This window comes from Haliotis rufescens, unplaced genomic scaffold, assembly GCF_023055435.1.
Source record: "Haliotis rufescens isolate VD_foot unplaced genomic scaffold, xgHalRufe1.0.p SCAF_11, whole genome shotgun sequence".
Taxonomy (NCBI): Eukaryota; Metazoa; Mollusca; class Gastropoda; order Lepetellida; family Haliotidae; genus Haliotis; species Haliotis rufescens.
In genome coordinates, this window is record NW_025963791.1 from 19,830,255 (window position 1) to 19,841,675 (window position 11,421).

Genomic DNA, 11,421 nt, shown 5'->3' on the forward strand with positions numbered 1-11,421 from the left:
GGTGAAACCCACAAGCACGGGTATGGTGCTGACAAACCTAGAAACCGGGATTCGAACCCACAATGTTAGGTTTCTGGCGTTCGAAAAGGGACGCAACTCTGCACATTGAATCGCGGCGCCTTAGACGACTAGGCCACACGTGCCCCCTTGTGTTGCTGAGCGAGATCGTTTTGGAGGGGCAGGATCTGTGGCTGGAGTGGCACACGGTCATCGTACAGCTCTTGTTCCTATTCGTGGATATCTGAATGCGATGCGCAAAAGGGACGAAATTCTTGCTCAGCATGTCGTCCCTTACCTCGACTCCAACATGACGTTTCAGCATGACAACGCCACAAGTCACACTGCACGTATCACACGAGACTCCCTGCAGGCTAACCACGTGGAAGGCATGCCTTGGCCGGACAAAAGTCCGGACATGATTCCGATTGAACAATTGTGGGAAACTTTGGACAGACGTGTTAGACGACGTCAGAACCAGCCTTAGAACACCCCGAACCTTGAAACTGCCCTGCTTGCAGAATGGAATAACATTCCAGAACATGAAATCAAGACATTAGTGACGTCCCTGAGACGCCGATGCAGAGGTCTGACTGATGCAGACGGTGGCCAAATACGACTTTGATAATGTGACTTTCAGTTGTGATACCACTTCTAAAGTAACGTTAGCCACATCGTCCTACGGATGTTTCAGTGACTGATTTCTGTTGGTATCTACTCACAAGGCAGTGCATGTTGTGGAATATTTCACCCGAAGACCCGGGTTCGATTCCTGACAAGGGTACAATGTGTGAAGCCCATTTCTGGTGTCCCCCGTCGTGATATTGCAGGAATATTGCTAAAAGCGGGGTAAAACCATAATCACTCACTCGCTACATCATCAGTACAATAATATATATAAATTTGATTAAAATAACAAGTTCGATGTTCCTTTTTAGTTCAGTACATATATTTTTGTATAATTATTTTGTGAATTTCCTTACATATATGCTCCTGTACACCGGTGCATCTTACCACTTTGCATCTTACCGGGCTGTCAATCTGTCAGTTTTGCACCAACCGAATATGGTTGACATCACACATGGCCGACCGACCCGTGGCAAGTCGTGAAGCTAACGTCTCCGAGGAGATGGTATTGTGTATCGATTAAAATGAATTAAATTAAAATGTCTGGCAACTTCGATTTGCGCCTTGCGTCACGCTTGCAGCATACACACGGCGCGTAGACATTGATTTCCAGCCAACCGTGGTATAAGCGTAATTCCTCATGAATGTGTGTTGTAATATGCATCATTATCTTGTTATTATTATCTGTATATCATGCAGAACAACTAACACTTACACCAAACAACCTGTATGACTACCACAGCTGACTCGCCTACCACAGCGAATAGATTAGTTTCTACGATTTACAATTTTCACGACTTACACTTTCTGTGAGTAATAGTTTCTACGACTATTAGTTTCTGTGAGTAATAGCTCATACGACGTTTAGTTTCTGTAATATTTTCTACGACCATTAGTTTCTGTGAGTTATAGTGTCTTCGACTTTAGTTTCTGTGAGTAATTATAGCTTCTACGACTATTAGTGTCTGTGAGTAATAGCTTCTACGACCATTAGTTTCTGTGAGCAATAGTTTCTACGACTATTAGTTTCTGTGAGTTATAGTTTCTACGACAATTAGTTTCTGTGAGTAATAGTTTCTACGACCATTAGTTTCTGTGAGCAATAGTTTCTACGACCATAAGTTTCTGTGAGTAATAGCTTCAACGACTATTAGTTTCTGTGAGTAATAGTTTCTACGACCATTCCATTCTGTGAGCAATAGTGTCTACGACTATTAGTTTCTGTGAGTAATAGTTTCTACGACTATTAGTTTCTACTTAATAATTCCAAAGACTAATACTGACAGAGATACAAAAAGTACCACACCAACTTCTACTTATTCTACTTATAAACAGTTACTATTTCTACTACAGTCGCACTCGAGGGGATTCCAGGTTAGAATAGGTCCCGAGCAACACTTGCTGGTCGTAAGAGGCGACACAATGTATTGGATGGCCACTTTGGTACTAAAATTTTAGTTTTATAAAATCGAAATTCCTCCTTATCTCAATTATTTTCTCGATACTTCTAGTTTTTCTCTCGTTACTTCTAGTTCATTTAAAAAACTTGAAATATCTAGGCTTCTCTCTCGTTACTTCAAATATGTTATGTCAAATATTTTCTCGAAATTTCGATTTTTCTTTCCGTTACCTCGTTTCTTTTCTCCTAATTTCAAATTATTTGAAAACTCGAAATTTCGAATTGTTTCACTGGTTATTTCGATTACTTTCTCGTTCTTACAAAAACTCGAAATTTCAATTATTATCGCGTTACTTCGACTATTTTTTCGTTATTTCAAGTTTATTTATAAAACTCGAAATTTCGAATGTTACTCGCTACTTCGACTATTTTCTTGTTATTAAAATTATTTTCACGTTACTTCTATTATTTTCTACTTATTTCTCCTTAAGACTCGAAATTTTGAGTTTTTGAAATAAAGATCGAAGTAACGGGACAAAAAAATCGAAATTTCGAGAAAATAATTGAAATAACGAGAAAATGATCGACAAAACACGCGAAGTAACGAGAGAAAAATCAAAACAATGAGATTAAAAAATCAAAGTTACGAGAAAAATATCAAAATTTCAAGAAAATAATTGAAATAATGAGAAATTTCGATTTAAAAATAGATAAAATTATGCTACCAGAGTGGCACCATTAGGCTTTCGAACGATATAATGACCTTCCTGTCGATCAGCGTATATGCCCATTATGCATTATTGTAACTCCATGTCAGAATGGTGAGATCTGATTGGTTCACGTGAACTTGATATAATACTGTGTATTCCGCCTTGGAGGGGAATAAATTTCTCAGCATGGCAATAAATCTCTTATACCCCGCCACGAGCAACTCAGGCTGCACGTGGATTTCTGAGAGGCACGCTTTTTCCGAGCCAATGGAAGTCACGTGACATAGCACAAGCTGACATCAGCTCAATCGAACAGTTGTTTTCTATCAATATTGAATTTGATTGAATTATTTTGCAATGTCATATTAAAACATGTCGTAAAGATACATTAGTTGTAACAGGATCACGAGGGGTTTGATGCGTCCCTTTTTAGATTTTAAAACGACGTCAACCCCCGTACCGCTCGGTACACAGTCTCCACAGATACGTCCGTACAGCTGTACCTGCGGGGAGACGGACCCAATATAAGTCTGACGTAATATTTATACATATTCAAACTTCTCCATGATCAATAATGTTGCACTTAAGTGACAAGCGACACAAGACAACATACACCAGCTCAGCGTTGCCCAGCTATAACAATAACTGTTTACATGGCTGATGACGGGTCTTGATATTCCATCAACCTTTTGTATCCTCAAACTTGACGTCATGCAATTTAATATTGAAATATCTCGTTACCGTACGTATACAGACACCCCCCTGAATCGTGCTGGACGTGCATTGGAGTGTCTGTACGTCATATCACAGGCTGATGTCATAATTATCATAATTACAATGGCTGAAGTCAATAATTTCGTCGAACGGACATGTCCTTGACAATTATCATGACCATATATGGTGTCAAGGTTCTTCGAAACAAACCTGTCAGCCAGGAACTGCATGTGACCTTGTACGCAGGGAATTGACTGGAGCGGTAAAGCGATGGTTATTTCACATGGACGAGAAGTTATAGCGACAAAAGTTTATGTCATGTTTCACTTTTATAACTTCAATTTTAATGCTCTGAAACGTCCATTTTTAAAAGTTCAAAGTTGTGGTGTATGTCATTTAAGTCCAGTTTTAAAAGTTCAGATTGATAGAATATGGCATTTACCACGGGTATAAACCATCCAGGCGGTGTTTGTGTCATGCCTTAAGCACGCAATACGTCGAATACATTGCATCACGTTCAATACTGAATTGAGGATTTGAGAACTGTTTGTCACTGTGTCCCGACAACGTGCAACGTGGACACTCACTCACGCACTCACTGAGAACTGTTTGTCACCGTGCCCCGACAACGTGCAACGTGGACACTCACTCACTCACTGAGAACTGTTTGTCACTGTGTCCCGACAACGTGCAACGTGGACACTCACTCACTCACTGAGAACTGTTTGTCACCGTGCCCCGACAACGTGCAACGTGGAAACTCACTCACTCATCTCCTCTCTCTCTCTCTCTCTCTCTCTTGCATGACATCCTCGTATACAGTAGTTCCACTCATAACAGGATATTGAGAGAAGGGTTCTCTTGACCAGCAACTTAATACATATCTTCCGTACTAATAATTAAATTCACTGTAATTGTTGTTCCTGTTAACCATGGCGATACGTTAGCATGAGACCAAACACTAGTCCGACATAAACTGTCGGGCAAATCAAAGTATTTTGTTTGGTGGTGGCTAAAAATGAAAAACAAAATTGTATTTATATTTCACGCGGGTATCATAGTAGTGGCTTGGACCTTGAGTTTGCAGTGTGTCGGCGGCTGTTTTCCAGCCTAGTAACGTTTTGATAACGTGTGTAAAGTTTTGATCAAATCCAATCTTCACGTGTTACTTCCTTTTGCCCTGCCATTTATGTACCAGCTGGTATTGAAAAGAATCGTTTCAAGAATATGTGATTATTTTGATTATGTATGTGTGAAAGGTAAACGATTGAAACAACTGCGCAATTATTTCAGAAATCACCAGGCAAATGAGAGTCACGTGGTCAAATTATGGTCGGTCACGTGGTGTTCTTTTTTAAGAGCTTAGGTTGATTTCTCCGAAGTTGCTTTCATTGTATGTACCGATCTGGTTAACGTGATCTCCCTCGATTAGTTTCCAGGAAAAGGCAGTCATGGCGATGACATATACATAAGAAAGAATTGTGCTTGACATACACCCACCGTGTTCAGAAAATTGCACCACCGCATTTTCTTTAAGTTAAAATTGTTTGCATAGTGTTCTGTGTACTGAACATCACTGGTTTTATAAATTAGAAGCTTATTTGGTTTTGTTGGAAGATGACGGCTCCAGATATAGATGATCAAACACCGGGGTCTGGCTAGGGAACGTATGCAAATATAACATGTTATTAATACCAGGGCTAACATTGGACCACGTGGTCATTGGGCGGGCCTACGCCCTCTCTCATCACAGAATATCACATTTTTATCAATTAGTCACAACTTCGGATTACTGTTTTTAAAACATGTGCCAATAGAGTTGGATATTGGAGTGAATGTGGTTTACCGCCGCTTCTTGCAGTATATATGCCAAATGTCAGCTTTAGGATTGGGGAGGTCCCAGGTCGTCGACGTTTGTAATCACTACTTTGGTGAAACCTTCGAGACACGGGTATGTTGCCTACTACGATGGCATATACATGTTCTATAACATGTTATAGATTATAATTGTTTTATTACACGGCCGTTGAAGATAATACTGTTTAATAACATTGAACTGGTATTACACAGTGTTTAATACCAAAGCGCGTGCTTATGTATTGCGGGAACTATTTTCACAAACCAACATCGAAAGCTCTCAACATTCCTGGGCTTATTCAATGACATTGCGTATAGAGATCACTGGGAGGAGCTAAACATAATGGATGAGCCCAGCAACCCTGTTGCTAGGCTGACGTCATATGGCATTGTGTCGCCAGTGCATCTTGCAACCAAATTTAACAAACTACGTCATAGGGTATTGTGAAATGATTGTAAACTTTGTGGTGAATTCTTAAAGTCGGCGCTGTATGGTATGAAATTAATTCGTGTCAACTTTTAATGTATTTAAAGTATTATTCTGTTTGAACCAAGGACCTTTAAAAAGTTAAAAACGACAAGTACTAAATAAAATACTAAAATCGTTCCTGTGTAATACAAATATCGCTCGTAAGATGCCAGAACTATTCACTCCCCATCTCATTACAGGGGAACTCGTTTGTTGTTTAACGCCTCACTCAGCAATATTCCAGCTACATGACGGCGGTCTGTAAATAATCGAGTCTGGACCAGACAATCCATTGATTGAAATCATTAGCATCGATCTAGGCATTTGGGATACGATGACATGCATCAACCAAGTCAGCGAGCCTGACCACCCGATCCCGTTAGTCACCTCTGATGACAAGCATAGTCGCCTCTTGCGGCAAGCATGGGGGATGAAGACTCGGATCTTCACAGGTCTATTCGAGTGATGATGATGTCAGGACACAAATTTTAAACGTCATTCCAGAGGATTTATTTCAGGTGTACCTGTAATATAGCGTTATGGAGATTATCTATAATTCTTTGTTGCTAGCAGGTTACTTAGCAACAAGGCACAAGGTTTTACGGATTATCTGTCCCGAGATGTTAATCCCTAGTCTTTGGTGACGGGCTTGCAGCTCTTATACACGAGGGACAAAACATACTATATTTGAGATGCACCTTTACGATATTGCGGGCAATTCTGAAAAAATCCTTGTTATTACGTTATGAAAGCTGAATGACGTCAAATCACGTGAAATATACACAGTGTTAGTGTAACTGACGTTATTTATCCGCACAATAGCATGACGTCACTGGCATAGATTGCGTTATAAAGTGACATGTTTCACCCACCCGTAATGCACGAAAACAAAAGTAGAACTATTCGAAAAGATTACAATACGTGGCAGCCCAAAGTGTTGATCAGGCCTATTTAACCCCCCCCCCCCCCCCCCCCCCCCCCCCCCCCTTTGTCGAGCGGGGTCCCAAACAAAGCTAGCACGCACGTACACCCGCACACACAAAGTTGTTTGGTTGCGCCCTAGTAAGTGCTTTCTTTTTCTGAGCTGAGATTTTTCTTAGAAATGAAGCAGTCAAACTGAAAGTTACCTTAGCGCAATCTTTAAGGTGTTCTACGAAATATCCCTGACCTCAAACAGCTGTGGTGATACCACCTGATCTATTGTTAGGGAGATGTGGAGTAGGTAGTTTTCGTTATTATCTCTCCATATCAATGATTACATATTGTAACATGTCTGTTGCTGCCTATAAGTTGTGACCACGTTTTCACGTTATAACTTTATTAGCTTTGTTGGTGAACAAAACACAAGTGCATGAGTTATGATATATTATACAGTAAACTACGGTTATAACGAACTGAAAGGGACTACTAATTTTAGTTCGTTATAACCGTAGTTCGTTATAAGTACATATAAAGCAAGACTACAGCAAGTAGTCGGGACCAAAAAGTCAGTTCGTTTTAACCGTCAGTTCGTTATAAGCGAGTTCGTTATAACCGTAGTTTACTGTAATCTCTTTCTCGTTGCCTCACAAGGACGTTTGATCAATATTTTCAGTAAGATTGACGTTTCACCCCAACACACTGATCTAGACGCACTATCCCTCTCACTGGATACCTATCCACCGAGATCCTTCACTTCCTTGTACTTAGAACCAACGCCACGCGGTCTGATTGGTCAAAAACAGCCCACTCAGCTCGGAGCGCGACTGACAGCGCCGTTCGTACTGAAGAAGACAGGATACCTGTTGATGTTTACATCAAATACTTGTAATCCTGGTCAGTGGTGGATGTATATGTGTATGTATATTTACAGCCAGACGGCTTTTACACAGCTGTGATCAAACTTCAAATATTTAACAATTAACATTTTAACTTTTCTGCAAATACAGTAAACTACGGTTATAACGAACACGCTTATAACGAACTGACGGATATAACGAACTTACTTTGCTGGTCCCGACTATTTGCTGTAGTTATGCTGTATAAATGCTTATAACGAACTAAAATAAGTAGTCCCTTTGAGTTCGTTATAACCGTAGTTTACTGTACACGTTTTCTATCTTACACGTGTCTTGTGATACATTTCATGATAGAAATTAAATCAAACGGAGTTGTTGTTATTTACAGGGATCATCTTATAATGTCCACGCAGGATGCTCTCGTGAGCCGGATACATATACGCTTATCACGTTGGTGAAGGCGGACCCCTATATTCCTATGTAATTCCATAAGTACGCCTGCACCCTTTTCCTGAATTAGGCTGAGAAGAATAGCTAACCTCAATGAGCGAAAAGTTCTCAAGGGCTTAATATCCTGTTGTAGTTTACAAGAAATAGCCCATCCTGAACCCTTTTAGGTAACTTTCACGGTTATTAGTTTATCTTGGCTGTAGTCTAAACTATAATAATGTAGTTAGCTTCTATTATTCGCAATAACAATTACACCTATGTATGTACTACTTGTACCGCCGTCATATAGCTGGAATATTGCCGAGTGCGGCGTTAAACAACAAACAAACAAACAAACAAAAACGTATTACTTGTACTTGATAAAACATAAACAAAGTTGGTTATTACCCTGCGTAATTGTTTAAAAAGAAATTGAGGTTGATGGTATTTTTTTCTTTCTAATAAATATTTTTTAGTATCAAAATTAGACGGTTGTCAATCAATGTTCAGTGGTTATTCACAACACCTATAATGTTTACAATGCGCACAGCAACATGACGTCATTGTTAAACTAAGCTGTATATAGCCCACCTGATCAACACAGTGTTAATTTCTGTAATGTTACAATCCAATGTTGTTGAGTGTCTGGTTCCACTTCGGCTGATGCTAACCCGCTGTTATATATTATTTCTGACAAATCCCGATATCAAGATCACACTTTGCTGTGGGGAAACACCGATGGCCATTGTGAGGACACAATCAGGTCAGTTCAACAGAGGTACTAGGATGTTGTATATAATTAGTCGTGACGCAAATACAACCTTCGTATTACACCCAGAACGATACCATAAAAGGCAGCCCATACCCAACCGAGAGCGGATCGGTCGGCATGGGTATTTAAAGGGACTGTCATATTGATTTCTACACGTTCAAGTGTCCCTGAGCCTGCCACTTGTAAATCCAGTGTTATCGGATACGTAAGACCTTTATTTATAATTGACTTGTGTGTGTTCCATCCAGTACCATGCAAATATATTTTGTGTGTTTTCATGTAATCTGGGCCTATGGTTGTCGCTATGTACAACGAATAAACTAAAATCAACATGGTTGACGTATGGGCGAACGCGAGTCAGCGAAGAACCACAGAGGAATTGAATAAATAAGATGAAGAGATTGTATGTTCTAGTTTTAATTTCAAGCAAACATCCATATATCCATACAGTCATACACATAAACATACCACATGATAGAAGTAGCCATCACCGGCAACGACCAAAACAAACATTCCATTCTCGCGTCTCATTGCAACATTGACAATTAATTAAGACGTGTATATGTACAATGTAGTTTAAGACAGTTAACAACGTAAACGAAACAATATAAATTAATGAATTGGCAAGTTTACAATGAGAACTGGTGAGTGGGAGTCTATATGAACAAGTGCACTGTCATGATAGATTGTCTGTTCATTTTGATTGAATTGACTACGTGAGGTTGATTACAAGATGTCCGTATTTAGGGGGTGATGAGGACAGACACATGTATATTACCTCCGTAGCTCGTCATGGATTGCGCATCAGCCATAAACACACAGTCTCTCTTTAGATTGGCGCTCAGCACATATGGCATTTGCAGACAACCTGTTACCAGTTTGTGTATCCTCCATTGCGTTCACTGCCCTCATTCCGCTTCTTCATCAGGAATATCCGCATACATCCCATCTTGTTAGTAAATCACACAGTTTCTCTGTATACGGCACCCGAGTCGGTTCTCTGTATACTCTACCCTCGTGGTTCTCTGTATACTGTACCCTCGTGGTTCTCTGTATACTCTACCCTCGTGGTTCTCCGTACACACGTTACGCTGTTAGGTAATCGTTTCAATTCTTGGTTACGGTACCATGGCAACATAAGCGTTCCTGGAACTGAGTCTTTTCGAAGAATCCTTCCCAGCAGAGTTTGCTCCAAAGACTTCAGAAGACTCGCCTTTCGCCATAACGACACTTTTACAACAATTGTTAACGACATTTTCACAATACCTAAACGTTTGAGACCCCTCCCGTCTTTCATATAGTATACGGGTAGTCCTCCAGATATGTCATCATACTCTTAGGTAGAGGGAGTCTTCGAGTCGATCTTTCCGGGAAGTGTAGATCTGTTAGTGAGGAATTAACTTGTAGTCTACATAGATGCTGTAGCGTTGGGACTTGGTTGCGTTTGGGCTGTGTGAGATACACGGGCATGTCTCTGCACCCCGATTTCTCCAGCCATCGACAATCCTTGAACACCTTGGTCCTACTCAAAGCTATATGGAAATTTACAAGTCCAACCACACTTTCACACTTTGGTAACTTGTTCTTCAAATGGTCCTCACAGTCCAGTTGAAATAAACCACGTGAATACCGAATCCTTACACTGGTCGGTCCTCTCTCTGTTTTCACACTCAGAGCAAATAAATATTTCGGATCGGAGCTGTTCCTGATAATAAACGTGCCTCTCGGTTGATGCTTAAGGACCGCCTTTGCCTCTGCACTGGAACAATCCCCGTAGTACCAGCAGCTGTCATTTGCATCGCACAGACTTTTAAAAACGATGTCAAAGTCAAATTCAGATGTGACTTTCTGATAAACATAATCCTTAGTCTCTTTCGATACATCAGTCTCTCTCGTTTGTGGCTCTTTCGTTACACTCGCCAGAGTTCTGCCTGGCGATTTCTGTATATCATATAAGTGCACATCAACGCGAATGTCCCGTTGCGCTAAGTCCGCGAGACATAAGTCGGTGTCGTGAGAGTTACACATAGCCTTGTGGACAGCTGGGTCACAGCTTGAAGGGGGCATTCCGATACACAATGTACAGCTTCAATACCCGTCTTGATTAACTGAACTGATGATAGCGCTGTCAGAGTGAAATTCATACTGACCAGATCCATCGCTGTCAACGCTATATCAACACTACGGCTCTACAGTGTGACTACCTATTAACATTTCGAGGAAATCCTTCGCCGATTATTGGGAAATCCCGATTTCGCAGAAAGATCGCTACTGCGCATGACACACACCGCATTATGGCATGTAGTTTCATGCTAAACCCCCAAGATATCTGAATAGCTTCCTGAAAGAAATAGTAAAATATGTGGTCGCTAATTCTTCCAAAAACAAGTTTCGACTTCTTAGAAATATGTCTAGTCCTGCCACGGATAAATAATATTGAATACCATGGCTCCGCCTTTCACTCGTGAAACAAGTGCGGTGAGCTAAAAATAGCCAAGGTACTCCCTCGCCTCTCGACCCAACGTCGCGGTGAGTATTGAAAGTTTTATGTTGTTATGCATACGAATGCATATTTTGTTAATTATATTACTTATTCTCTTTCGAAATATGCTTGTATTATTTGTATGACTGTTACGTGCTTATTATGCGATACCACGGAGTACAATAGC

At 40.5% G+C, this 11,421-nt stretch overlaps 1 protein-coding gene across 1 annotated transcript; it reads right to left on the minus strand.

The window, feature by feature from the left end:
* Nucleotides 1-9,156: 9,156 nt before the first annotated feature.
* LOC124137251 (suppressor of cytokine signaling 2-like) lies at nucleotides 9,157-11,172 on the minus strand. The gene has a single exon (XM_046503479.2). It carries the CDS (start codon nucleotides 10,817-10,819, stop codon nucleotides 10,046-10,048), a length of 774 nt encoding a protein of 257 aa, XP_046359435.1. The 5' UTR covers nucleotides 10,820-11,172; the 3' UTR covers nucleotides 9,157-10,045.
* Between the last annotated feature and the right edge of the window lie 249 nt (nucleotides 11,173-11,421).

Excerpts from the sequence above, each read along its gene's own strand:
- LOC124137251 (XM_046503479.2), bottom strand. The coding sequence starts at position 10,819 with ATGCCCCCTTCAAGCTGTGACCCAGCTGTCCACAAGGCTATGTGTAAC.